This window comes from Lagenorhynchus albirostris, chromosome 2 (genome assembly GCF_949774975.1).
Source record: "Lagenorhynchus albirostris chromosome 2, mLagAlb1.1, whole genome shotgun sequence".
Taxonomy (NCBI): domain Eukaryota; kingdom Metazoa; phylum Chordata; class Mammalia; order Artiodactyla; family Delphinidae; genus Lagenorhynchus; species Lagenorhynchus albirostris.
In genome coordinates this window covers 182,006,526-182,034,503 of record NC_083096.1, presented here as the reverse complement: position 1 = coordinate 182,034,503, position 27,978 = coordinate 182,006,526, and the positions used below count along the sequence as shown (strand labels likewise).

Sequence of the window (27,978 nt, the reverse complement as noted above, 5' to 3'; positions counted from 1 at the left end):
AATGCAGTTGTTTTCCTCCTTGAAAAATACCTACATGAGCTGGGGAAACTCTGAGCCCCGGGGCAGCCTCTGGCCATGCAGCGGTCTCTGCCCACCCCTAAGCCAAAGGACCCTGGGACCCCACCCCACCCACGAAGGGCAGGCCTTGGTATCCCTGGGAACTGGGCTGTGGTCCACAATGAAAGGGCTCCCGCCTGCCAACTGGCACTGCCACCTGACCCCTCCCATGTATTATTTGAGACGCAGCAGGAGATGCCATGGGTTTTGGCAGCAGCTGGAAGGATTTGGTCCTCCTGCTTCTGTAAAACAGCATTAAATATTGAGGTGGACAGCTGTCCCTAATTGTCCCTGTTTCTGGTGTCACTGACACCAAGCTTGGGCAGAAGACCAAGGGCCACGCTCCTGTGCATGGGCTCCACGGCCAGCCTGCCACTGCCCAGGACCCCTTCCCTCTCAGGCCAGCGACAGGCTCGCACAGGCTCCCTGGCCCCCAGGCTCCCGCTGGACTCCCCTCTCTGCATGGAAGGGGCGTTAGGAGAGAGCTGTGCTCAAAGAAGCCAGGCTAGCGAACGGGGGTGTCCTCTGCTTCCCTCTCTCTGGCATGTGGGCCTGAGCCTTGGCTGAAAAGAATTGGGCAGTCACACCGCATGGTCACAGGTCCCCCCAAGAGTGTTTCTAAAGAACCCAAGAAGGACGGCCGGGCTGGGAGCCCAGACGCAGGGTTCGGATGTGGGCAGGTTCCTTCCTGGGACCCTCAACCTTCCAACCAAGCGCTGCTCTTCACATCGAGTAGTGTTGGCCGTTAAAGTGGTGGCCCACTGACAGCCCGAGGGGGCCCCTTCCCTGCCAGACCACCTCCCTGGGATGCGCGGGGAAGAGCCCAGTCCCTGACCCTGGAAGGAAGGAGAGGACAGGGCTTGGCCTACAGGCGTGGAAACCAAGGTGTGATTTTTCCAGAGGTCCTCGGCAAGCCGAGGAGACCACCACCCCAGAAGACCACCACCCCAGAAGCCCCAGCTACCTTGGCTTTCTACTGAAAGAGGGGACCTCAGCCAAAGGGACACTCAGGGACCCAGAATGGATGGGAAGGGACACCCCAAAACAGAGGTGCCGCTCTCTGCCAGAGAAGGTTCCAGTGGTCCTGGGCCATTCCAAGGTGGAGCTCTCGGAACCAACCTGCGTTCTCCTTCCTTCCATCCTTCCTTCCACCCCCACCATCTTCAGGGACCTCAGCTGTCCCATGTCAGTGGCCACTTTGGGAGAGATGGGGACTTTCAAGGGGTATTTGTTTTTAGAAACACTTGTACTTTAACTGAACTTCTGAGGCTGCCTTGGGCAGTCGAACTTGCAAGCACTGTATGGGACCTGAGAGAAATCTGATGGGGTAGCCCGTCATCCCGCAAAGCCAGGAGCCATTTAAAATTTTAAAATTTGAGGTCGAGTTCAATTTTAAAAACCACAATATCCCCCTGGGGCCAAAACAGCCTCGGGGGCGACACTAACTGGCAGATTTTTATTTCTCGAAAAACTTTTTTGAGTCCAAGGAAGAATCTATCACAGTGTAGATGGGGAGAGGGTCCCTTGCTCCTGGATACTGGGCTGGTGTGAAAGTCGGGGCGTGGTCCACAGGGGGCTTTCCATGTCTACTGCTGGCTCTTCTGGACTCGAGGGGAGCTCCGCTCTGCAGCCCCCAACCCCTGGGACCACCCAGGGCCCCACACCCTGCCCTTTCTCCTGACAGATGTTATTATTACCTCTCCATTCAATTCTCCAGATCCCAGTGAGAGTCCGGAGTAGCCCCAAGTGGGAGACTAGAAATGGGCAGAAATTATGTTACTTCCTCTTGCCATCCGTCAATCTGATTGTAACCTTAATCCATTTATCTGGTTCTTCCTGAGCGATCAGGGTCCCCCATTCTTCCCCAGACTAGAGAACACCCCCCGTTCTAGAGTCACATTCTTTGACCTCACCTTTCCTGCATCCCTCTAATCTGCCATAGAAACGTCTCAATCCATCCATAACCCATTTTTCAAAGATTCCATAAGACCTCTAACTATTTGGGAACATTGTTTTCAAGACCAGCTTCTTGGACAGAGGCTCACTTTTTTCTGTGGTCCCAGAAAACCCAGGCCGCCCCCAACTCCGGAGCCGGGAAGTACACTGCTTGCAAGCCGTCCCGACAGCACCCTCCCCCTCCTCCTGGCGCCCGCCTGTATTTGCAGAATGTCCCCAGGCCAGGCCCCGTGCCCCCGGCCGCCCCCCCCCACCTGTGGTTTCCCCTTCTCTCGTGACAGAGACGGTGCGTGCCATGACCCACGTCATTAACCAGGGGATGGCCATGTACTGGGGCACATCGCGCTGGAGCTCCATGGAGATTATGGTACGGTGACCTCTCGGTGTGTGCGTGTCCCCCAGCTGGGCTCCCGGCCCCAGCTCCGTGGATGGTGACTCCGGGGCTCTAGCAGGTTCAGTGCCGTTGGTCCCTAATGCACAGATAACTGGCTACTATGGGGAGGGACAGTATGGTGACATGTGGCAGTGATGTCCGCAGGCCTTGCAGACAGGGGTCTGGGCTTGAATCCCAGCACTGCGTGGCCCCAGACAGATGGCTTCACCTCTCTGAGCCTCAGTTTCCCCACCTGTAGAACAAGACTGCAAGGACAACCTACCCCGTCATGAGGCTGTTGTGAGGATTATCTGAGAGAACAGGTGTGAAGCTCTTAGTGGGGGTCCTGGAGCTCAGCCAGTGCTCAGCAGCGGTGACAGTGCCAGCCACCGTGCTGAGCTCTTGTGTTGTTCCAGGTGCCGTTAGATTTGAGGGTTTCATGTGGACTGACTCCCATTTAATCCTCACAATGCCCTATGAGGTAAGTGCTACTGTTATCCTGTTTTTCAGATGTGGACATTGAGGCACAGAGAGGTTAAGTAACATACCCAAGGTCACACAGCCCATGCCAAGATGGATGCTCAGGCCGTGCAGTTCAGAGCCTGGGCTTCCATCTCATAATCCATGATGTTTCTCCCTCACCTTCATTTTCAGGAAGGCATCCCCTTCGTTGTCATTTCCCTCCACGGGAGCCATCAGTAGCTGAGGGTGACAGATGTTTCATAATATTTCTGGGGTATCCCAGAAGGGTCGGCAGGGTGGCTTCTCAGAGGCAGGCAGCTGGTTGGTGGGGGAAGGGTAGAGGTCTGGGGACTGCATCTTCGCAGGACTAGCTCTCAGGCTGGCGCCCTCACCCCTGCCTCCAGGCCTCCTCCCAACCTCAGCCTTTCCCATGCCCCACCCACCAGAATTTCCCACATCCTGGCATCCCTGCTAGGGGGTTTCTCCTCTAGTGAGCCCCAGCTTTCTGGTTCATCCAAAAAAAAAAAAATGAAGCAGGATTTTCATTTCAAGTTACAGACAACTTTAGAAGCCCATGGTATCAATCGGCCTTTGGAGTTTGCGGCATTAATGATCATACGGCATTTTTCTGAAGCTGCCTGGACCCAGCACAGAGCTCACTGAGGTGTCAGGATCTCATCCCCACTTTACAGATGTGAAAGCTGAGTCTCAAGCTAAAGGGGAAAGGGCCTCTAGGGCTGGCAGACCGGCTTCCCCAGGAGCTCACACCCATCCGGTCTGCAGAGTGGAGGCCTTGACCTCCAAGTCCCAGAAATGGGCTGATGCCGCCCACTTTCCCCTCCTGACCTAGTGTTTTCTGCCCCTGCCATCATCCTGGGTCCAGGCCCTAGAGTGACAATCATGATAAAACCAGTAACAGGCAGGCACTGTCCTGAGGGCTGCCAACCCTGTTGGCTCATTTGACCCTCATGACAAATGGGGAAACTGAGGCACAGGGGGGTGAGCCCCTTACCCAGGGACACCCGGCCAGTAAGTGCCAGGACCCAAGCCTCACTACTGAGTTGTGCTTCCCCCCAAATCCCTTCAGCCTTGGGATCCCACAACCCACTCACTTTTCTCCACTCGTGGAGGGGGGCCTAACAGGCTCCCAGGAAAGCTGAGAGGAGAGGGGAGGGGCAGGAGGGCCAGCCGTTCCTGGGGATGCCTTTGTGTCTTCTCCCTGCTGCCCCGGAGGCCCCTCAGAACCGCTGACCGGCAGGGACCCTCCATGCCCCTCTTTGCTTTTCCCAGGAGGCCTACTCCGTTGCCCGGCAGTTCAACTTGATCCCGCCCATCTGCGAGCAGGCCGAGTACCACATGTTCCAACGCGAAAAGGTGGAGGTGCAGCTTCCCGAGCTCTTCCACAAGATAGGTGGGCTCCCCTGCCCGGCCCCGCCCTCGCGCCTCCCCTCCAGGTCCCGCCCCCGCCCCGCCCCACCCTCTCCCTTGCTCCGCCTCCTCCCCAGCCCTGCCCCAACCCCATCCCAGATCCCCTCGACCCGCCCCTCGACCCTGCCCTGCCCCGCCCCTCGACCCTGCCCTGCCCCGCCCCTTTCCCCTCGCCCCGCCCCTCCCCTCCTCGGGACCCTGGGTTTGACCTCGTCCGGCTTTCCTCTCCCAGGAGTGGGCGCCATGACCTGGTCCCCTCTGGCCTGTGGTATCGTGTCCGGAAAGTACGACAGTGGCATCCCGCCCTACTCGAGAGCCTCCTTGAAGGTGAAGAAACGGCCGGGCTGGGGGAGGGGACAGGCAGGACGGGCATTTTGGAAGGGTGGGGCCTTTGGGCAGACACATTGGTGCTGGGCGGGGCTTCCCTGGGCCGCTGTCTGCGGGAAGGTTCGGAGCATGGGAACTTGGAGCCCCAGCTGGCCTGACCCCATGTCTAGAAAGGCTGCCCACCTGTGGGACATCCCCCAGGTGAAGAAGCTCCTCGCTCCCCCGCCCTCCTGCCCTCCCCCCAGGTTCAGCCCTCACAACCTGCTCTGGATCCGCATGTGCCCCCTGGGATGCCTCCTCCCCCTGTAGACACCCCGCACACTGTCTCTGGCCCATCCCTGAGACCTCTGGGCTGAGAGCTGCGGGGTTTCTTCAGTGTCACTCAGAGATGCCCCCCCGGGACAAGTCCCCCCCGGCCCACATACAGGCGCGCGCACACACACACACACACACACACACACACACACACACACACACACCTCGCAGTGAGGACTCAGGAGGGTCTACAGGCTGCAGGGGTTGGGGGTCAAGGAGCAGGGAGAGAAAGGCCTGCCCAGGCCGGGGCAGAGCCAGTACTGGAGACCCCAGCCCCAGATTCAAGAGCAGGATGGCCTGCCCCCCCACTCCTGCCCAGCCCCCAGCAAGCCTCTCTGGGGGCTCCCTGACCTTGCTGTGGGCACACCTCCTGGGCCGCCCAGCCTCCCAGGAGAAGGGAAGGTCGGCTTGTCCACCTCCTTGTCCAGGCTCAGGGGCCTGGCCTCAGCTCCCCGACAGCCCACAGGCTTCAGATGCAACGGTTCCCATCCTTCCCACTGCCCAGGTCTGGACCACAGCGGGACGTGGTTAGGCCGGGGCCGGGGGGTGCCGCCGTGCCCCCAGTCATCGTTCTGTGCCATGCACACAGAGGTCCAGGTGACCCGCCCTCACCTGTGGGCTGTGCTGTGCCTCCCCCCACAACCAGGGCTACCAGTGGCTGAAGGACAGGATCCTGAGCGAGGAGGGCCGGCGCCAGCAGGCCAAGCTGAAGGAGCTGCAGGCCGTCGCCGAGCGCCTGGGCTGCACCCTCCCCCAGCTGGCCATAGGTAAGAGGCTGGGGGGCAGGGTGGAGACCGGTGTCCCCGGGAGATGTCGGGAGTCCCCGAGCGCTCGGGCCACACCCCCTCCACCAGCCAGCTGTGGGTAAGGGGCTCCCACATTCATGGGGAGAGGGTGGGGGTGGGTCCCTGAGCACTTGGGCCATCTCTCCACTGGCGGCAGTTGGTGCCGGGGTCCCCCCAGCACTGCTGAGCCCCTGGTTTGCCATGCCGCTCCTGGGCACCCTCAGCCCCATGCCCAGGAGGCTGGCCTAGGCAGGGTCGGGGCAGAGCCAGAGAGGGCCCTGCCGTGGGTGGGCCTCCCTCACCTCTGGTCTTGCTGCCCCCCAGCCTGGTGCCTGAGGAACGAGGGGGTCAGCTCCGTGCTCCTGGGCGCTTCCAGCGCAGACCAGCTGATGGAGAATATTGGAGCAATACAGGTGAGTGGGGGCCGCCAGCCTTGCAGGCCCTGGGCAGAGCTCAGGGTCTCAGCCAGTCACTTGTCCAGCACGTACTTATTGAGCACCTACTACATACCGGACACTGTTCAAGGCACCTGGGCTACAGCAGTGAACCACCAAAAAGCCTTGCTCTCGAAGAGCTGGCTTTCTAGCTGGAACAGACGGAAAACACTAAATGCGAGAAATAAGATAGAGTATGTGTCGGAGGGTGATAAGGACTCTGGAAAAAGAAACCTGGAGCAAGGTCGGGGGTGTCCAGCAGGGGCGGGGCGGGGGGGAGCCGTGGACCCAGGTTGAAGGGGGCTGTAGGGTAACCTTGTTGACAAAGTGACTTGTGAGCAAAGGCTTGAAGGATGAGGAGTGGGCAGTGCAGATACTCGGGGGAAGAACGCTCCAGGCTGATGTGAAGGCACAGGGTGGGCACGAGCCCAGGACAGCAGTGAGGCCAGAAGGCCGGGAGCAGAGGGGCAGGGGCGGGAGATGAGCTCGGCGTGGGGGCAGACCCATGGGCCACCGCATGCCCTCTGAGGACTTCCGCAATGGTCCAGTGAGATGGGAGCAGAGGAGGGGCAGGGTCCAACTTAGATTTTAAAAGGCTCCCTCTCGCTCTTTGGCTGCTGAGTGGAGGAAAGAGTTTGGGGAGCAGAAGGGAAGCACGGAGATTGCTGGGAAGTGATGACGGTGTCGGGGCAAGGGATGGCCGTGGTGCAGACGGACAGCTGGTTGGATCATCTGGATGTTCTGGAAGATGGACCAACAGGACTGGCTGACAGACTGGATGTGAGGGTGCGGGATAGCAGGTCAGACAGCCCCTGGGGTTTGTCACCTGGAAGGGGGATGTTGCTGTTGGCTGAGGTCAAGACGGCTGGAAAAAGCAGTTTGGGGGTGTGGATTATCAGGTGTTCTGGTCCTGGAACCTGCATTTTATGCCGTCGCTGTCCTTCCATTTGAGGGGCAGAGCTTAGACCAGGGCAGGTTCCCTCTGCCCCAAACCTTCTGGAATACAGAAGCAGCATGGCCCCCATCTGCTTCAGGAGCCGCATGCAATGAGAGCAGGACAGTCTGGGGCCAGCGGGCGGCTGGAAGAATGTCCCCCTGTTACAGAACTCAGGTTCAGCTGCTCGTCGCTCAAGAATCCGAATACTGAGACTTCCCTGGAGGTCCAGCGGTTAGGACTCTGCCCTTCCACTGCAGGGGGCACGGGCTCTATCCCTGGTTGGGGAACTAAGATCCCACAAGCTGCACGGCACGGCCAAAAAAAAGAAAAATCCAATGCTGAGAGACAAGTGTTGGGTAAAAGGAAAGGTAGCTTTATTGAGGAAGCTGGTGATCCTGGGAGAAGGTGGACTCACGTCCCAAAGATCCAATTTCCCCGTGTTGATCAGGGGGCAAGAGCTTTTAAAGGGGAGTTTCAGGGGTGCTTTATGGGCGGAGGGAGGAGGCTATGTACAGAGCAGCACAGTTAGCTCTGACGGTCATCTTGAAATTGGTCATGTGGTCATCTGAGCAGGGCCACCTGATTGTTTTAAGTACAGTTAATCTTCAACTCCAGGGTCAGTTTGTTCCCATTTCCCTGAGGCCAGTTCTTGGAATTGTGCAGGATGTAGCTTGTTTCATGGCTACAGTCTGGTCATCATGCGGTTACTTTTTACACCTGGTGGGGTTTCAGTAGCTGCAAAACAGCTCAAAGGACATGCCTCAGAATATGACCTGTAGCCCTTGCGCAGGGACTAAAAGCCCTTGACTTTGTTTAATGGCTAAACCATTCTTATTTTGTCCCGTTTGACTGCTTTTCTTTGCTTTTTCATTTTCTCGTTTCTCCGATTAAATTTATTCTTGGGCTAAAGTTCTTCTACAGATAAGAGGCAGGCGTACGTAGGATGTTGTGGGGTGGAGGGGTGGAGCTGTGCTCCAGGAAGGCCCCATAGGGCCCTGCTCCGTTACACCCCACCTCACCTGCAGGCCAGGCCAGTCTTGGTGGTAGATTCTGAATAGCTCCCATCTTTGCACACAGGTCCTTCCAAAACTGTCGTCTTCCATTATCCACGAGATCGATAGCATTTTGGGCAATAAACCCTACAGCAAAAAGGACTACAGATCCTAAGAAGCCCCCGGCCGTTTGCCTGGACGGTTTCCGTTTCCCTCCTAGCCTCTCTGTTAGCTCGCTTAAGCTATTTGAAGCCAAGTCAAGAGTGTGGTTTGCTTCAAAAACAAAACAACGCAGCAAGATGTCGCCGGGAAGAGACCGCAGAAGTCGCTGCCACACACCACCCGCTGCTTCGCAGGACCGCTGTCGGGTTCGTGTCGGGGAGTCGGCATTGATTCGAAGGCACTCGTGCGGTCCCACCCAAGCCTGCCGTCTCTGCTCCTCCTCCAGGAAACCACCATGTTTTCGCCCAGCCACGGGCCGTCTCAGAGACTCAAGTCCAGGCCAGGCCAAGACCAGCTGGGGCCTGGGGGCGGGCAGAGCCGGCCTCTCCTCTGCCGAGAACCCCACCCGGCATTGGGGAAGGGAAGAGGAAGCCGGGTCTGCCTCTTCCTGTGGCCCCTCGGCGGGGCCCTGGTCAGGGCAGGCCTCCCTCTGGGGTCTCCCTCATTCCCCCTCTTGCCAAGGGCTCCGGGTACTTTCCTCGGGCCTGACCTCGGATTCTTCCCCCAGCCCCTTCTCCCAACCACCCGCCCCAGTGTGTCTCCGAGGGGCCTTCCGAGCTGCCCCTTGACCACCCCCACCCCCCGCCACCTTGCTGGCAGGGGCAGGGATCCAGGGAGATTCGCCCTGCAGTTTGGGACGCACAAAAAGTTGGGGGGCTCTGATTTCAAGCTCCTCGCCCCGCTGGCTTCCTCCCTGCAAACAATTGATGAGCCCCAGTGCCTGGGCTCCAGTCCAGGTCCCTCCAGGGCCCCACCTGCCCTCCCTCTCTGCCAGGCGCCCAGTCCTCCGCCCCTCTGTCCTCGCCCCAGAAGGCCCCGAGGTCACACGTGCTCAGCTGGACTGGCTGCTGACCACACACCAGGTAGCCAGCCTCTGCTGTGCCGGGGGGTGGTGGCCTTGGGGTCTGCAGAGAGCACGTGCTGGGACCCCTTCAACGAGGGAGAGTCCCTGGGGTTTTCTGTGCTGTGTGCCTGGGGCCTGGGGGCCAGCCAGCAGCAGCCCCCGCGGTCTAGGAAAAGACCCCGGGAGCCTCTCCGTGGAGCGGTGCCCCCTGCGAGGCCGCAGACCAGGTGGGTGGGGTGGGGTGCTCAGAGCTCGTTACCAGGGCAGCAGAGCCGCCCCCAGGACACCTCCACACAGCCCACGAAGACGGAGGGACGGCTGGGGTCGGTCATTCCTGTCCACACCAGCCCCCCCTCCCCCCAAGCCTGGAACAGACTGGGGACAGGGAGGGAGGGCGGGACATTCACAAGTGTCAGCCACTTTGTAGCCGGGCCTGGGGCTGCCGGGATGGAGGCGGGGAGGCGGGCCGGCCGCCAGGAGGCGCAGCCCCATAGTCCTGAGCGGCACCCAGCCTTTGCTGGCCGTGGTGGGTGGGAGTTGGGGGCCAGGCTCTGCAGACGCCCCAGCCCACCGAATACGGGCCCTCGTGCCCTTGGGCAGACATAGCCCATCCTGCTTTGCCCTTCAGAGAGGCCCCTCCCTGCCATTATTCTCAGAGGGGCCGCCGTCCAGTCCTGGCTGAGCCAAGGCCTGGGAAACTGGCTTTAAGAAAGCCACAGAAGTGGGGGGAGGGGGGACCTTCTTCCACTCCTGACCTTTGTGCTGGCCCTGGAGTCTGGAACATTCTCCCTCTTTGTAGACCAGGCCCCTGGGGGTCGTCTTCACCAAGTCCCCTGCACACTTCAGCCTGTGGGTGTGGGGAGGGGACAAGCCTGTCCCAGCAGAATCCACAGCCACTGCCCACCACCACACGGTGGGATGTGGCTCTGAGGGCAGGACACTGCAGTGGGGCGGCTTTCATCCCAGGCCCATCCAGGCAGGGACCAAGTGCTCTGGGCCAGGCAGTCCCAGCAGCTGGCCGTGCTCAGGGGCCAGGTTACCGGCCGCTCATTGGCGAGATGGCTGGGACCTCTCCACACTGCTGTCACCCTGCCCACCCACTGCTGGAAGAGGGACCAGGGCGTGCAGTCGGGGCCCTGCCACCCCCCCACCCCATGAGCCACACCTAGGAAGGCCGAGCCCGCTGGCTGCATGTTTCCCAGACGGAGGGAGACGAGGGCCCCCAGGGTTGAGCTCTACCAAGGTCTAAGTGCCCAGCGCAAAGACCCAAGCAGCTTCCCGGCCCTGGGGCACCATCCACGGCCTGGTTCTGTATCCCCGCTGCAAGTGGGTGTGGAGGGATGCCACCCTGCTTCCTGAGGGAGGGTCCCCCGACTTCGGGGGTGCTGGAGTGGGGCCCAAGGGCGGTCAGAGCCTGGAAACAGAAGAGCTGGGCCGAGGCAGGCCCTGGAGGGGCAGCCTGGGCCCCGCCTGGCACAGGTTTCAGACCAGCCAGCCGCACCCTACCTGCTTGAGGGGAAGCCCGCCAAGAGCCCCAGCTGCCAGCCAGCCTCTCACCCTCCCCTTGCAGCAGAGTTTTTGCCCCCAGGGGTCCACCTGGCAGTGCCCCACACGGGAAGAAGGCCCAGTCTGGGTCAGGGCAGGACCAGTCTTCCTTGCTAATGACACACAGAGCCCCCAGCATTTTTCACCCTGAATCTACGGCAAATTCGAGGTCCCGAGGACGAGATGGGGGCTTGCTCTGTCTTCTGTTCTCTCCAGTCATGTAAATAACGTGCTCCTTTTCTCTCCCTGCCTTTAATGACTGTGGCTCCTCAGCTAGCTGCATCCCCTACACAGGCAGAGATGCCATATGCCTCGCACTTCCAAGTGACGCTCAGTGGAGACGCAGCGCGTATTTATGGAATGACAGAATAAAACCCAAGCCCGTCAGGGTCTGCTCCCCTCCTTTGCGGGGTCCTCGGGGTCAGGGCTGGGCCAAGGGCAGTGGGAGGGAGAGAAGGCCGCCCCCTGCAGAGGCCAGCCGGCGGGGGCTGAGCAGAGGTTGGGAGAAAGGGGCCCTGGGGGAGAGGCGAAGACTGGGCACCGAGACCCCTTCGCTCCCAAGTGATTCAGGGGTGGAAGTTGGTGGGAGGCTGCTGGACCCACCTGGGGACAGAGGTCAGGGTCCAGGGAGGCCTGTGGGCTGTCTCCGGGGGCTCAGTGTTCCTCTGAGCAGTGCTGTTTCAGGGGGCAGGTGGGAGGGGCCAGCACCACCCCTGGACACCCCTTTTTGGGGCGCCCCCTTCCCAGCGAGCCTTTCAGCCTCACGGGGCCGTGTCTCCTCAGGTGGGAGGTGGCTTTAGATGACATCCCCCTCACATCCTTCCCCAGCCACCCCCATCCTAGATCAGTGAGAAGCTAGGAACACACTCTTTGATCCAATCCTTTCCCAAAGGATTTATTAAAACACAGAAAACCAAGACATACACAGAGTACAAAGTAAAGGGAACCGGGTCGGTTACACTCTTTGTCGAGCCTCCTACACATCCTCCCGAGGACCGGACAGGTGACTACACACAGGGGCTCAGCCTCCAGCTCCGGCTGCCTGGCTGGGACCGTCCCGACTCGCCCCAGCGCCCCGGCCCCTTCACCAGCTGGGGGCTCTACCAGGCAAGGGGCCGGCCCCTCTCAGCTGGGCCAGATGCCAGCCTGGGTGCAGGCGTCTGCTCCCTCGACCTCCCACGCACCGATGCCCAGGCAGGGGGGTGGGCCCCTCCCCTCAACCCCAGGCACAGAGGAGCCATGGGAGGCTCAGGCTCCCAGCTCAGTATCAGGGGTTCAGGACACACACACACCCAACGGGCCCTTTCTGGGTTATCGCACCTAAAAAAATACTTTGTTTAAAAAAAATCTGAAAACTAAGAAAAAAATCCCAAAACACAAGCCAATGACTTTGGGCTGATGCACCACAACTGTAAACTTCCAGAAATATAAAATGGGGCGAGAGCCAGCGTCCTCGACAGAGATAGTGGTCGGCACAGGTCAGCTGCAGGTACGGAGGGGGCACCCTGGACCGTGGCCGGGCCAAGATCTCAGCCCCCCGCCTCCCAGCTAAGCTCCTTCCTGCCACCCCACTCTGGGCACACTCCGGAGGTCCCCGAGCCTACCCTCTACACAATCCCCTCAGGCCCTCAGCATTCCTGGGACCCAACACCTGGCAGCAAGGGCTACAGGTGTCCCTGGGGCAAGACTCAGCCAGCCCCTGACCTGGCCCAGGGAGTCCCCAGAGGACCCTGGGAAGGGACACCCAACCAGCAGGAGGGCAGGTGGCTGCACGGGTCGTGGTACCAGCAGAACAGGACCATGGTCATCACTTGCAGAAAACAAAGGAGCTTCTGAAGGCGGCTTGCAGGGAGGGCCCCCTTGCACAGGGGGTCTCAGGATGTGCTTCCATGGTGGGCGTGTGCAAGGGGACCCCCGGACACAGTCAGTCCAGCCCAAACTCCCCTGGTCACCCAGGAGCCCAGCCAGCTACGCCTTCCGAGACTGTGGCCCCAAGATGGATCAACAGAAAGCCTACTCAGCACTGGTCTAAATGATAAGGTGGCTGGAAACGGAAGCGCGGGCACTTTCGGCTTCCGCTTGCACAGGATGACTCTCCTGCCCGCGGCAAAAACCAAACCCAGCCTGAAGATGCCGAGGACCGTGATGGCCAACGCCCCCTCCCCACCACTACGACTTTCGGCAGGAGATAACTTGATAAACCAAGAAGAAAACATTCCTAAGATCCTTTTTCCTCTCCAAAACCAGTCAGCCAGAAACCCACTCCCCAGCTGTCCGCAGCCCCCCTCCCAGGCCTCCCAGGTGCTGGTCTTGGAGAGCTGAGCCCTTCCTGGACCAGGCAGTGCCGGGGCCCAGGCCATCCGTGGGCGCCTGGCTCTGGCTGGTAGAGGAAAAGGGCAGAGGCCTGGGAAGGAGCAAAAACAGAAGGGCAGAGGGAAGCTTGCTGGGGAGCAAGGGCTGGCAGGGGAAGGACCCCCTGCCCTTGGAGTGAGGCAGTGGGGACAACACAGACCCCCGTCCTCTACCATGTGCCCCCTGACCTGACATTCAGGACTCATCCACTCTGTTCCCCACCAGGCCAGCCAGTCTGGCAGGCTGACTGCCTGCTTGAGAGGGCGGAGTCACAGGGCCCCGTGTCGGGGGCTCCTGGCGGTCACGCTGCCCATGACCTGAGCCGGAACCTCTGCGGGGGGGACGGGTCAGAGGACCACGTGTGCACACATGGCGCTGGACAAACCATAGGGGACAGGAATGACCCCACCCTTCCGGGAGGCGGGGTCAGCGGCTGTCACGTGTGTCCTGGACATCTGTGCCCCCACCCCCAATCCTCCCACCCGCAGTGCCAGGGTTGGCCAGCCTGGAGATGGTAGGGGCCTTGGGGGTCCAGCCCTCTAGGGGTTCAGGGAGAGCCATTTACAGTTGAGGACATCTGGGCTCTGGGAGGGCTGGCCAGTGGCCCTGTGTCCCCAAGACATCCCCAAATCCTCGCCCCAGTCCTGGCCAGGGAACAGAACCCCCCGGTGCCTCCACGCCCAGGTCCAGCTTGTCTCTCTCAGACGGGATTCTGCACCCAGGGCTCCACGCCAGGAAGGCCCCTCCCTGCTCAAGGCTCGGAATTCCCTTCCAGGCTGGGCCAGAGGGAACATGAGACACAGACAGGCCCAGGCCCTGGCCCCGTCCCTCCCTTCCTCCAAACTGGGGCCATCACAGCGCACCACCAGCTGCCTGAAGGAGGGTCAGGATTCCAGTGGGGCGTTACTGGCAGGAAACAAGGCAGGAAGCTGGGGGTGCTCCAGCTGGGAAGAGTGCAGAGGCCACTGGGGCCAGTCCCCTGCCTCCAAGCTTTCCCCAAGCCTTCCGAGAACACAGCGAGGGCAGTCGTGGCCCACCCCAGATGGCAAATGCCCAGATCAAGGCCTCTCCAGGGACAAGAGGAGAGGGAGGGATAAGTCCAGGCTCCAGCGTGTGGCCTGGTTTCTCCACATCTGCGGCCAGGAGATGGCACGGGGAGTGTGTGTGTACCTGGAGGTGGGGCTGACCGGCCTCCCAGGGCACAGGGCAGGACCAGGGGCTCCTGGGCCCCCCTCAGCACTGCTGTGACCCTCCCCGCTGGAACGCTGGCTACACCCCGCTAGAGGGAGGGCACGCCCCTTCCCATGGAGGCCTGAGACAAAGGCTCCGGCAGCCCCCAGGCCAACACCTGCAGGCTCTGCCCTCCCCTTCCCTCCGGGGAACAAGTGACCGGCCACTCAGGGCAGGGGCCACAGACCCTCCGCTGGTGACGACAGAGTCCAGGGCCTGTGAGACAGGCCGGGCCAGGGACAGACACCTGTCCCACGGAGACAGCACATACTTGGTGGTCTCCAGCCTTGCAGGAAGCAGCCTGGCCTGACCTGGGCGTCAGCCAGGTCTCTAGCCTCGGGCCGGCCAGTTCCCCAGTCCTGACCCACCTGGCACCGGGGGGCCTCACGGGCAAGGGGCTGGAGCACGGTGCAGACGGGATTGGGGGATGGGGGCAGACTGAGGGCACCCAGAGCGGGCAGCTCGCCCTCCTCAGCCGGGCCGAGTCCGTGGGCGGCCTCTGGGCTCCCAGGAGCTTCCCTTCAGGTCTGGAACCCGTCGGCAGAGAGAGACATATGTGCTGCAAGTCAGACTCCTCCACACGTCACTCAACTTTTATCAAGACAAACTTGTTCAAGTCTTCAACAGGAAAGTGCAAAAGATGTACAAAGAAATGAAATCTCCTCTAGGAAGCCATCCTGGCAGAGGTGGCCAAGGGGTGCGTCCCGGGTGGCGCTTCTGGGCTCAGGCGGCCTTGTCCCCACGAGGTGGCATTTCTCCGTTTCCCTTTCTGTCCTCGGGTGGCGTGGCTCTAGAAAGGTGGCAGCTTTTCTCTCCTGCGGGGGTCGGGCAGGGGGCCCGGCAGGCGCGGCTGCAAGAGGCAGATCACGGGTCACACAGCTGGGTGCTCGGGTCCCCACGGGGGTGGCACCCAACACCCTAGACCACCCACTACGACCTGTCATGGCCAACTGACAGCAGGGGGTCCCCCAGCCCAGACCTCCCAGCCTCGGGCCACGACCACACTGGGGAGTGGAGGCGGCGGGGCCCCCAAGGAGCAGCCTGTCCGGGACAGCCCCGCCCCCGAGCCTCCGCACCGAAGCAGAGGTTCTGATGGGACACACAGCTTAGCGGGCGCTGTCAGCGGGGCAGAGGAGGCCACAGCGGACTGGTGGTTTCTCAGGACTAAAACCCTCTCCCAGCCGGTAACACTGAGCTGCACCCACGCTGAGCCACCCTCCTGGTCCTGGGCAGGGGTTGGGGGGAGGTGACGTCCCAGGGCGTCCACCACCCGGCAGGAAAGCGCAGGCAGAACAGTGGAGTCAGGGTTCCAGGCTGGGGGCACCGGCCCCTGACTCACCGCCGGGGTCACGCACGCACACCAACACACCGGCGCACAGACGCACGCGTGTACACAGAGGAGCACGCCCACGTGCACCCACCCTGCCATGTGCTGCCCCCCCAGGCTCCCGGGGAAGCGTCTGGAAGCCTAGGAAGACACACCGGCCCCAAGACGGTCCCCGAGCGTGGAGGGGCGAGGCCCCCAGGCCCCAGGGCCGTGAAGAAGCACAGGGACCAGGGCCCGTACTGGCCTGGCCTGACTCGCCAAGCCAAGGAGGGACAAGGGATGGCGCAGCGCCCACGAGCGGCCTCACCTCCACTGGAAACGAGCCCGGCAGCAGAGGGAAATCTCGGGGACGGCTAGATATCTGTGGCAAAGAGAGGAAAGCTCGGCTTGCCTGGGGAGGCGGGGGGCCGGCTGGGGCCCCGCGGGCGCCCCTGCCCATGCCGCCCGGAAGCAGACGGGCACCTACCGGTCACATAGGGCCCCAGGGGCATCTGGTTGTAGTTGACAATCCCTCCCGGTCCAGGGCCCCGGAAGTTGGGCCCAAAGTTGTTGCTGTACATCTGGGAAGAGCCGAAAGCGCCCTGGAGGCAAGGACTCAGGTTTAAAGGTCCAAGTCCCGCGCCGGCCCGAGCCCCCACCCAGGGCACCCAGGACGTGCGTGGGGGGCTGGGGCCGGGGCGCAGGCCGGCCCTGACCTGCTGAATGGTGGGGTCCCCGGCTCGGTTGGTCAGGCGGCTCAGGATGCTGCGCTCTGACATCTGGAGACGGGCAGCCACCGGGGGGATGCGGGACAGCATGGAGGGCAGGCGCGTCACATCCGCCTTCATGTCGCTCAGCAGCTCCTCCAGCTGGTTCAGGACTGGGGAGGGAAGGGGAGGCGCGGGGCGCGGCACCCAGGCGGGCACTTAGCTACCAGGCTGTGTCGCTGTTACTGCACCCGCGCAGCAGACACCAGGGGGCGCCCTTCACCCGGCCCTCCCAGCCAGCCAAGCAGCGCCCCGCCGGCTGCTGGACAAGAGCCCGGTTTCCCAACAGCTTCTTCCAGCCCGAGGGCTGCAGAGATGACAGCCAGGAACCCCGACGCAACGCTGGGCTTCCCTCTGGGCCCTCAGCCAGCCTCCTGGCTGCCAGGGAGGCCTGCAGCGCTGGCCACCGCAGGGGACAGGATCCTCGCCCAAGACAGAGCAGCCTCAGGAAACTTCTCCCAGGCAGTGGGGGGCCGCAGAGTCCAGGGACCCTCACGTGAGCTTGGCTCACCCCCTCCCCCTAACCAGCCTGGGAACTTCCTCAGGATTTGGAGCACGAGGGTCAAAGATGTGAATCCCGGGAGACCCTGAGCAACTATTTCACCTCCCCCAGCACCGACTTGAAAATGGGATGAGAAACCTCACCACTTAAAGGTATTACAAGAATTAAAGAAAGAACGCATTTAAAGCATATTGTCGTAAGTCGGGAGACTGGGAATGACACATACACACGACTACATAAAAAACAGATAACTAACAAGGACCTACTGTACAGCACAGGGAACTCTACTCTATACTCTATAATGACCTGTATGGAAAGAGGATCTAAAAGAGAGCGGACATGTGCATATGGATAACTGATTCACTTTGCTGTACACCTGAAACTAACACAACATTGTAAACCAACTATACTCCAACAAAAAAAAATTTTTTTTAATTTTAAAAAGGTCCTCTCCTCTTCCACTAAAATAAATAGATAAATAAATAAATAAACCATATCGTCAAGGCTCGATAAACGAGCTTGTACAGCTTAATAGTCTTCTACGTCACCTACCCCCCGCCCAGGGCCTGCACGGCGCTGACCTTCCGAAAAAGGCTAGAAAAGCAAGGGCCTCGCTTTCCCCACAGGTAAGAGCAGAGGCTGGATGACAGCCTGTCCCCTCTGATGTCCTGTCCCCAGCCCCACGCCCCCACCTGGGGGGCAGGAGCCGCTGGGCAGGAGCAAGGTAGGTGGGCCCCCCTCCAGGGAGCGGCCTCGCTCACCCTTGTGCAGGACGGCATTGGCAGGCTTGTTCCCGGCGAGGGACTCCTTGGACAGGTGCTGGTGGCTCTCGGCAAGGCACTCCACCTCGGCCAGGCGGGCATTGAGGGCCATGGCGGGGTGGTTGGGGTCCTGGGTCATGTTGAGGTACGCGGCCCTCCGGAGTTGCTCCTCGATGACCAGCGCCTGCTCCAGCAGCTGAGGGGGTGGGGGGAGGGGAGGGACTGAGCCCTGGCCTGGGCTCCCGCCAGCACCCACCCCCCGCAGGCCAAGGCTCTGGCGGAAAGCAGGGAAGAAGCACACACCCCCTCACCGGCTGTCCACCCTCTGGGCCACCCCTTAGAGCCTGCCCCAAGCTGAGTTCTCTGCACCCATCACCCAGGGCAGGGACACTCGCCCAGTGGGGCCTGGCCCAGAGCAAGGACCCAGCACCTGTTTGTTGATGGACTAAATGACTCCCTTTCCTGGACAGTCTGGCCAGCATCCGGATATACAGGGTGGGGGGCTGCTGCTTGCTCATTTCTTTGCCCCAGATCTTCCTGTAACCTGCCCTCTGGCAGCACCCCGCCCCCAGCCTCTGGCCCTGCCAAGGACTGACCTTGAACCTGCGGGCCAGGAACTTGTTCTTCATCTCCAGGTAGTTGCCCTTGTGGATCTCGGACTTGAAGGGCTCGTTGAGGATCATGTATCTCGGGTCGTTCTGGATGTCCTGCCAACGGGCATAGCCGTGCCTGGGTGGGGCACCGTTAAGGGCAAACCTGGCCATGGGGTGGGGGGCGGGAGACCAGCCAGGGGTTTGGCGCCCCGGCTTTGTGCTCTCCAAAGAGTCATTAACCTTGGCTGCAAGATGAGCACGTGGACAAGAGTGACTTGACAATCAGTGGCCACTGACAGGGGCCCCCAGGAGGCCAATCGTGGCACCGAGGCTTCATCAGATAAACTCCTTCATCCCCAAAACCCAGAGGATGGAAACATCCGAGTCCTGACCCCCAGCACCTGTGGCTGTGACCCTATTTGGAAATAGGGTATTTCCAGGTGTAATCAGATTAAGAAGGGGTCATCCCGGGAGAGAGTGGGCACTAATCCAGTGACTGATGTCCTTGTAAGAGGAGGAAATTTGGACACAGGACCCCCAGGTAAGGAGGCCATGTGAGTGACAACAGAGGCAGAGACTGGAATGCTGCAGCTGTAAGCCCAGGGACGCCAAGGACTGACAGCCGCCACCAGGAGCTGGGGACAGACAAGGAAGGGGCCTCCGCCAGAGCCTTCAGAGGGAACCAAGAAACACAACGCAGTTTTCTTGCCCAAAGTCCCACAGTCAGTGAGGGGCAGAGTCAGGATTCAAACCCAGGCAGGCTGGCTGCAAGCATCTTAACCTCCACGACTGGGTCCACAGGCCAGATCCGGCCCACAGCCTGTTTTTGTAAATAAAGTTTTATTGGAACACGGCCACACCTGTTGGTTAACGTACTGTGGCTACTTCTGCTACCGTGGCAGACTGGAGGAGTCCTCTGCAAAGCCTGAAATAGCCACTCCCTGGCCCCTCCCAGGAAAGGTCTGCCGACCCCTGATCTACAGCTTTCCACCTCTCGTTATAATAACCAGCCCCACTCCAGGCCGTCATGAAGGCCGGCTTTGCTGGGCGGCTCCCCCCGGGGTAGCTGTGTGGCCCTCTCCTGTCTCTGGGAGGTCTGTACTCAATGTCGCCTTCTCTGACCTTCCCACATTACAGGAAACCCCCACCCACAAAGCTCCCTTTGCCCATCCTCCCTTTATCATGTTCCTTGAACCTCACTTTGCTAACTTATGCTGTTCGCCATCTACCCCCAGTAGGATGTGAGCTCCGGGTAGACTGAGATTTGGGGCTGTTTTGTTCATGGCTGCATCCTCCGTGCCTGGCACATGACAGGTGATCAGTAAAGATGGAATTGAAGAATGAATGAATGAATGAAAGCCTTCCTAAATGGTGACGCACCCTTCAGGTGTCATCAGTGGGAGGAGGTGAGGTCTGTATCAGGTAGGAATTAGGAGCATTGGTTGTGGAGTCAGATGGAAGGGCTGTGTGTTCCTGAGCAAGTCACCTGGCCTCTCTGAGCACCCGTTTCCTCCTCTGTGTAACGAGGATCGTAGTAGTGACCCTTTGGGAAGGCTGCTGTGAGGATGGGAGTATTGAGTATAAAGGGACAAGCTACCGTTATGATCACAGTCACTGTCATCGTCACCAGGAAAGGGTCCCTGGCACCTGGTTAGGAGCACCAGCCCGACTCCTCACCCCACAAGCCCCACACGCCTCCCTGAGGTCCACAGATGAACAGACCACAGTCCTGCCCAGCCCGGCTTGGCCAAGGATACGTCACGATGCCCGCCAGCAGCCAGTAGTCATGGCGCCGGTGCCAGATGTCGTAGATTTTCCCCGAGGACACAGCAGCACGTTCCTCGTTCTGCCACAGTGTGTGTAGCTCTGGGAAGCCAGCCAAGGGAAGCAGAATGAGGTGCCCCCCAGCCCCCACAGAGGTGGGCCTAGGAAAGCCTCTACCATCTCCCCACCCCGAGAGGTTCAGTGTTCCAGTGTTACTAGGAAAGGTTATACTGCGGACTTTTGTCAACCATTCACACGTTAGTATAATATAGCCATCTGCCCAGACCCCTGGGACCCACCATCAGGAAGCCTGCGACACAAACAGGCACAGCTCTCTGCCCACGGCCCCACCCCAGTACCTGTGAAGCCCCCGTCTGCAATGTTGAACATGAACTTGAACTTCCCGATCTTGTCCTCCCTCTTCCCCTCCTCATCTTCCTCTTTGTCACCATTTTGCTGTGTTTCAATGGGCTCCTTCTCCTCGGCTTTGGTGTCATCTGTGGGAGGACAGACCCACCTTCATCTATCCATCCCAAAGGCAGTGCCCAGGGGCCGCTTTCCCCCAAGCACTGGGGACCCAAAGGCAAGCGGGAATCACATCTCCCTACCCGCAAGGGGCTCACTGCCCAAAGGGATTTGAAACAGACAAGCCAGCAGCCCCCGCTCTCCATCCTGAGCAGGGAGGGCTGCTCCAAGCCCGAGTGTCCCTCCACCAAGTCAGGACCACCTGGGGACGGGGGGGGATGCGGGGGACTGTGAAAATGCAGCTTATGTTGAAGGAGGGCAGTGCCGCCTTGGGGCTCTGATCTGGGGACGACTGTTCCAGAACATTCCAGCACTTAGAAGGATACAGGCTGCCAGCTGAACCCCAAATGCTCTAGGCCAAACTCTGTGATCAGCTCTCCTTCCTCCTGGCGGTGGCCGGGGCCACAGGAGGGGTCAGGAGAGAGGAGGTGGAGGGTCTGTCCTCTGAGGGGCTGGTGAGTCCAGGTTCCCACCCAGCAGCTCTGATCAGGGCCTGGGGCCAAGGGGACCAAGGGACACAGGACAGAGCACATGCAAGAGCCCCAAACCTGGCCTGAAATCACTGCCATCGCCTCTGCTGTGAGTCAAGCTCAGCTCCAACTTGTCCAGAATCTTCTCCTTCTCAGCAAGCACTTCTTCTGCAAGACAAAGTGTGTTCACAGGGTGGGTAGGGGTCCGGAAGGGCAGAGGAGACTCCGGGCTGGTGGCTTCCCAGCACTGCTTCAGCCATGCACGGAATCCTCTCCATCATCTTACTCAGAAGTCCAGCAGGTGCCACCAGGGAGGGCTCTCTGGGAGGCAGGGTGGGGGCGGGACCTCACCCCACCCGCCCATCCCAGCAGCACCCTCCCCCCAAACTTCTCAAGGCACAGTCTCCGAACCCTCCCTACCACAATGATAACCAGAGGACTCAAAGTCCTGGCAACACGTCAGGCCTTCGTTAACACAAAACCCCTCTCACAGACACCCAGAAATGTCAGGCAATATCTATCATATGATAAAAACACACGGGTGCGCTCACAAGAAGAAAAGGAAATTGCCAGGTGCCGTAAGTGAATGGAAACTCAAAGCGCGAGAAGCATATGCTGGGGGCCTGGGCAGAGGGTGACTGGACACCGGGAAGAGGCCCGGGGGCTCCAGCTGGGTCTCAACGCCAGACAGGAAGGATGAGGCCGCAAGCCCCAGAGATGCAGAGAACCGGAATTAAACCAGCGAACCGACACCCTCCAGCTGCTGTGCTCTCTGCAAAAGAGGGAAAGTCCCATCCGCCAGCTCACGGCCAAGCTGAGGAAGCCTGGCTCCCACATGGAATCTAGGGGGCAGAAAGCCCCCAGTGAGGGTCCAAACCCAACACCAAGGCATGCAGGCCGTGGAATCTGAACTGTGCCATAAACACTGGGCCCAGGCCAGCCAAGTCACTAGCGAGACCACTAGGCCCTGGGCTTCATGGAAATAGAAGGGGAGACATTTCCTGCTACCCAGGAATGACATGGGTTCTCATGGATATAACAATCTCTGATGAAGATGCACCCAAATGAAGCTCAGAAAACGATACCAGACAGATAAAAAAGGAAGAGAATCCATAAGAAAAGACAAATCAAAAAAAAAAAAGGAAGTAGAAAAAGCCAGATAAAACTTCTAGAAATGCAACACATAATCGCTAACATTTTAGACATCTCCTTGCAGATTTCTAAGACGTCCTCATGACTTCCTGGCCCTGGAGAACGAGCCTTGTACATAGTCGTCAGGACTGTGAATGTGAGGGATTCTACTCCCCCGAGAAGGGCATGCGATGAGGCACAGGTGATCTTCAAAGAGGGAGATTATCCAGGTGGGCCTGACCTCATCACACCAGCCCTTTAAAAGCAGAGTTTTCTCTGAATGGTCACAGAAAAGGATGTCAGAGATCTGAAGCCTGAGGGGGACTGGCGCACCGTTGCTGGCTTGAAGATGGAGTAAGCCCCGTGGCAAGCAACGTGGGCAGCTTCTAGGTGCTAAGAATGGCCCCCCAGCTGAGAGCCAGCACAGGAGGCCTCAGTCCTCCAGCCCCAAGGAGCTGAAGTCGGCCAACAGCAAGAATGAGCTTGGAAGCAGATTTTCCCCCAAGCCTTCAGATGAGAACTCGGCTCAGCCAATGCCTTGACCTCAGTCTTGCAAGCCCCTTGGCAGGGAACCCCGCCACACCACCCCACACTTCTGACCCAGGCAACTGTGAGCCAATACACGGGTGTTGCTTCATGCTGCTAAATTGGTAATCATTTGTTTTGCAACCATAGAAAATAATACAAATGAACAGCTGTACCAAAGAAAGTAGGAACTGAAGCTAGATCTGAGGATGACTCAAAAAGCCTTGCAGAGAAACAGGAAACAAAAAAGTAAAAGATGTGAAAGACACATCCGCCTCCCTCTTTCACAAACCTTGTCCCTGCTTTCTTGTCTTCATTGCATTTGGAGTCTGTTATTGAACAAGACCTACTTGTGCTTATTGCTGATCACCTGGGTCCCCCAGTAGAATACAAATTCCATGTGAAGGCTCTGGCTTTGGTTCACTGTCTGTGTCCCCAGAGCCTAGGACAGCCCCCAACACACAGCAGGCCTTCAGTATGTATTGGTTGGGTGAATGGATGAATTGATGAGTAAGAGCAATGCCAGGAGAAAATAAACATAATGGGAGGAAAGATAACATTCAGCGGAAGGAGTGACTGAGAATCTGCTGATAACCGACAGAAGACACCACACTCAGCTTTAAGAATCACAGTCAGCAAAAAAAAAAAAAAGAAAGAAAGAAAGAAAGAATCACAGTCAGTCATAAGCAGGATAAATAAAAATTCCATTGTTGTGAAATTGCACATGACCAAAGACGGAGTATCTTACAAATGGTCTTTCCGTGTTAGGAAAGATAGAAAAGGCAGGTTTCCTACAAAGGAGCAGCAATTACCCTGAGAGCAGCCTTCTCAGCACAACAGAAGCCAGAATACAAAAGAAATAACATCTTCAAGTGCTGAGGGAAAACCCCTATCCCACCTCGAATTCTGCTATTATTCAAGAAAAATACAATAAGGTGTAAAGGAAAAATAACACATAATGAGAGAATTTGCCATCCACAGAAATTTGCTGAAAGCACCATTGAAAGGTGTATTTTGGGAAGGAGGACACTGAACAAAGCAACAATGAACAAACAAGCAAACACAAAACTTTTAGAAAGAAGCAACAGCACATGGAAGAGGAAAAGGGAGTGCGTCAGAGCTAAAGTTGCCTACAGTCCTTATAGCATTCAGGAGGTGACATGTTAAAAATTTAAGAGTACAAGATAGAATTGACTGTAAACCTTCCAAATAAGTTGACGGGAAAAGGGGAAAATAGAAAATGTGATCAATCCAAGAGATGTCAGGAGAAAAAAAGAAGAAAAGGCAAGGGTGATATAAAGCACAAAATAATACTAGAAATTCATCCAAATACCTAGCTATTGCAATAAATGTAACGAGATTAAATTTGCCAGCTAAAAGGTAGAGATTCTATGATTAGATTTAAAACAACAAATCCCACCATATACTGTTTACAAAAGATATACCTAAAACTTAATTATACAGATAGATTAAAAATTAAGAAATGGAAGAAAATACTTGCAAATCACCATATCTGATGTGGAACATGTGTTATAAAGAACTCATAACTCAATAATAAAAAGACAAATAACCCAATTAAAAAATGGACAAAAGGGGGCTTCCCTGGTGGCGCAGTGGTTGGGAGTCCACCTGCCAATGCAGGGGACGCGGGTTCGTGCCCCGGTCCGGGAGGATCCCACATGCCGCAGAGCAGCTAGGCCCATGAGCCATGGCCACTGAACCTGCGCGTCCAGAGCATGTGCTCCACAACAGGAGAGGCCACAACAGTGAGAGGCCCGCGTACCGCAAAAAAAAAAAAAAAAAAAAAAAAGGACAAAAGGATCTGAAAACACATTTCTCCAGCAAAAATGTACAAATGGCCAATAACACTTGAAAAGATACTCAACATCTTTACACAGAAGGGAAATACAAATCAAAACCACTTGAGCTATGACTCTTCACCCACTGGGATGGCTATAATCAAAAAGTGAGATAATAACAAGTGTTGGCCAGGATGTGGAGAAATTGGAAAACTGTACACTGCTGGTGGGAATGTAAAGTGGTGCAGCCACTGTAGCAAACAATCTGGCAGTTCCTCAAAATATTAGAGTTACCATACAATCCAACAATTCCACTCCTTTGTATATACCCAAGAGAACTGAAATCTATGTCCACACAAATACCTATATACAAATGTTCAGAGCAGCATTATTCATAATAGCCAAAAGGCAAAATAACCCAACTGATGTAGGGTTAGTCCATCAACTAATGAATGGGAAAATAAAATATGGTCTATCCACAGTGTAGAATGTTATTCAGCAAAAAGGAACAAAGTTCCAATACATGGTACAAAACTGATGAACCTTGAAAACACTGTGCTTAGTGAAAGAAGTCACACATAAAAAGGCATATATTTTATGATTCCATTTATATGAAATGTCCAGAGCAGGCAAATCCAAAGAGACAGAAAGTAAATTAGTGATTGCCACAGGCTGTGGGGAGGAGAAAATGGGCTAACGGGCATAGGGTTTCTTTCTGGAATGATGAAAATGTTCTACAATTAATTGTGCTGATGACTCTACAACACTGTGAATATATAAAAACTACTGAATGATATACTTTAAGTGGGTGAACTGTGTGGAATGTGAATTATATCACAATAAAGTTTTTATTTATACTTATAAGTAAAAGGATAGGAAAAAATACACCAAGTATGGGAATTCCCTGGTGGTTCAGGGGTTAGGACTCTGCGCTTCCACTGCAGGGGGCCCAGGTTCAATCCCTGGTCAGGGAACTAAGATCCCACATGCTGCACAGCATGGCAAAAAAGAAAGAAAAAAATAATAATACACCAAGTGTATACTAAACAAAAATAAGCTCAATCCCAAATCAGCCTAAATGAACCTTAAAGCAAAAAGGATCAGGAGGGATAAGAAGGTTATTACATAATAAACAGAAACACTTCACCAGAAAATTATAAAAAATCTGAACCAATATGCACCTAACAACCCAATCCCAAACTATACGAAACAAAATCTGGCCTTACGAGAACAAAGAATAACCCACACTCACAGTGAGAGATTTTAACACAAGTCTCTCAGACGTGACTGATCAAAGCAAACCAAAAATAAGTAAGGATATAAAAAAATCTGAACAACATAATGATCTAATGCATATATTTAGAAGCTTACACCCAGCAATGAAAGGACAAACATTCTTTTCAAGCACACATAAGCATTTACAAGATCTGACCACATTAAACCAGAAAGCAGGTTTCAACAGTATCATATAAAAACAATATTATACAGACTCATGTGTTCAGACCACGAGGCCACTGATTCAGAAATAACTAATAAAAAGATGTAGCCCGGGTTTCCCTGGTGGCGCAGTGGTTAAGAATCCGCCTGCCAATGCAGGGGACATGGGTTCGAGCCCTGGTCTGGGAAGATCCCACATGCCGCCGAGCAACAAAGCCCGTGAGCCACAACTACTGAGCCTGCGCTCTAGAGCCTGCGAGCCACAACTACTGAGCCCGCGCACCCTAGAGGCCATGCTCCACAACAAGAGAAGCCACCACAATGAGAAGCCCACGCACTGCAACGAAGAGCAGCCCCCACTCGTCGCAACTAGAGAAAGCCCGCACGCAGCAACAAAGACTCAACGCAGCCAAAATTAAATAAAAAAAAAAAAAAAAAAAAAGATGTAGCCGAATAACCCCCAAACTGTACAACAGGAAAAGTTAAAGCCCACGTGTAGAGAACTGAGCCCCTGGCTCTCCCCTCACCCTGGGACCTATGGTGCTAGGACAGAGCGATGCACAGTCCGCCACCCAGCCAGGGAGAGACGGGGTAGAGCGCGGCCTGGCTGCCCTTCTCTGGCCCAGGCCTGACACTGCACCGGGGTGGAAGCCCGCACCTTTCAGCAGCTGCTCTGGGGAGGGCTGGGCCTTCTCCATCTCCTCCGGTCGATCCTCTCGGGCCCTCTCCTTGCCATCCGAGCTCTCGTGCTTGTCCTCACCCTCCGCTCTGTCCAGGGCAGTTGGCAGGGCCTAGGGAGGACAGACTCGGGAGCTGCGGGGCCTGGAGCCTCAACAGGAGTGGAGGCAGGGAAGGCGTGCTGGCTCGGAATGCACTCTCCCGGCTCCCACTGCGTGCTCCCAACCCGCTCCCCAGACACAGAGGCTCGAACTTGGAACCAGGAGGCCCGAGTGACAGCTGCCTGGGCAAGGCCTGAGAAGGTCCCCAGAGCCACCCCCATCCCACAGGGGCCCAGACACCTGCATCTTCCGTACCTGGATTTCTGGGGGCTTCTTTGGCTTCTGCGCCCCCAGCTCCTTCTCTTCCAAGTAGCCCAGCTGGGCTTCCATTTTGTCTGAAAGATCAAGGGAGACGGGGTGAGACAGGTGAGCTGGGGCAGGGAGGGGGAGAAGGGCAGAAAATGGGGCATCAGAGAGGATCCTGGGCCCGGCACCTGCAGAAGGACAGGTGAACCAGGTCAGCGAGAGCACCCAGGCCAGGCCTGCAACGTGAGGAGCCTTGGAGGACCCTGGGCCCAGTGAGGCCAAAGCCAGGGGCCGACAGGACGGAGCTACATGCGGGGGGGGGGGGGTGCCTCCCATCTGGAAGCCGGGAAGCGAGGTAGGTGGCGGCCCAGCCTAGGAGCCAGGACGGCTGGGTGTGGTCCCGGCCTTCAGGCTGCTTGACTGGCCACGTGCCTCCCCCACGCTGAGTCAGTTCTTGATCCTGCAAAGGGCCAGTGACCCACGTGCTCTGAGTAGCCCTGGGCAGTGGTCACTACCTCGCAGGGTAAGGGACTTGCCCACAGGCATACTAGGCCAGGAAGTAAACTAGGCATGTCTAGTAAACTAGAGGGCACTTGTGCCCAGAAGCAGGATGTCCTCAGAGGCACTGAGCCTCTCGGGGCCTCACCTGTCACCTGGGATAGGCAGGACGCCCCCGGCCTGAGGGGTCTGACTGAGGGAAGAAGATGCTTTGCCCAGATAAACACACGAATCACCAAAAAGGCAAATAACCCATTAAAGAAGGACAAAGGATCTGAAATGACATTTCTCCAAAGAAGATGCACAAATGGCCCAGAAGCACATGAAAAGATTCTCAACATCTTCAGCCATCAAAGATGCAAATCAAAAGAGAAATGCAAATCAAAACCACAACGAGGGGCTTCCCTGGTGGCTTCCCTGGTGGTGCAGTGGTTAAGAATCCTCCTGCCAATGCAGGGGACACGGGTTTGAGCCCTGGTCCGGGAAGATCCCACATGCCGCAGAGCCACTAAGCCCGTGCACCACAACTACTGAGCCCACGTGCCACAACTACTGAAGCCCATGCATCTAGAGCCCGTGCTCTGCAACAAGAGAAGCCACCGCAATGGGAAGCCCG

At 57.5% G+C, this 27,978-nt stretch overlaps 2 protein-coding genes and 1 non-coding gene across 6 annotated transcripts in view; 2 read left to right on the top strand and 1 right to left on the bottom strand.

Moving 5' to 3' along the window:
• Window positions 1-11,064, top strand: part of KCNAB2 (potassium voltage-gated channel subfamily A regulatory beta subunit 2) — a 96,843-nt gene extending 85,779 nt beyond the window's left edge. For all 4 annotated transcript variants that reach the window (XM_060141620.1, XM_060141621.1, XM_060141623.1 and 1 more), the window contains 6 exons: window positions 2,295-2,380; window positions 4,139-4,259; window positions 4,509-4,603; window positions 5,565-5,685; window positions 6,028-6,116; window positions 8,152-11,064. In XM_060141620.1, coding sequence (XP_059997603.1) covers window positions 2,295-2,380; window positions 4,139-4,259; window positions 4,509-4,603; window positions 5,565-5,685; window positions 6,028-6,116; window positions 8,152-8,241 — 602 coding nt within the window. In that variant the 3' untranslated portion in view covers window positions 8,242-11,064. The remainder of the gene's footprint in view (window positions 1-2,294; window positions 2,381-4,138; window positions 4,260-4,508; window positions 4,604-5,564; window positions 5,686-6,027; window positions 6,117-8,151) is intronic.
• A 3,776-nt stretch (window positions 11,065-14,840) lies between these two features.
• Window positions 14,841-27,978, bottom strand: part of CHD5 (chromodomain helicase DNA binding protein 5) — a 62,864-nt gene continuing 49,726 nt past the window's right edge. Inside the window, exons 32-42 of the mRNA XM_060141616.1 lie at window positions 26,874-26,953; window positions 26,498-26,630; window positions 21,026-21,115; window positions 20,312-20,449; window positions 19,946-20,054; window positions 18,192-18,324; window positions 17,596-17,791; window positions 16,282-16,445; window positions 16,053-16,167; window positions 15,894-15,947; window positions 14,841-15,109 (exon numbers count right to left, since the gene is read on the bottom strand). Coding sequence (XP_059997599.1) covers window positions 15,940-15,947; window positions 16,053-16,167; window positions 16,282-16,445; window positions 17,596-17,791; window positions 18,192-18,324; window positions 19,946-20,054; window positions 20,312-20,449; window positions 21,026-21,115; window positions 26,498-26,630; window positions 26,874-26,953 — 1,166 coding nt within the window. The 3' untranslated portion in view covers window positions 14,841-15,109; window positions 15,894-15,939. The remainder of the gene's footprint in view (window positions 15,110-15,893; window positions 15,948-16,052; window positions 16,168-16,281; window positions 16,446-17,595; window positions 17,792-18,191; window positions 18,325-19,945; window positions 20,055-20,311; window positions 20,450-21,025; window positions 21,116-26,497; window positions 26,631-26,873; window positions 26,954-27,978) is intronic.
• Window positions 25,304-25,376, top strand: TRNAG-UCC (transfer RNA glycine (anticodon UCC)). Its single transcript has one exon. It is a non-coding gene; the product is annotated as a tRNA-Gly (tRNA).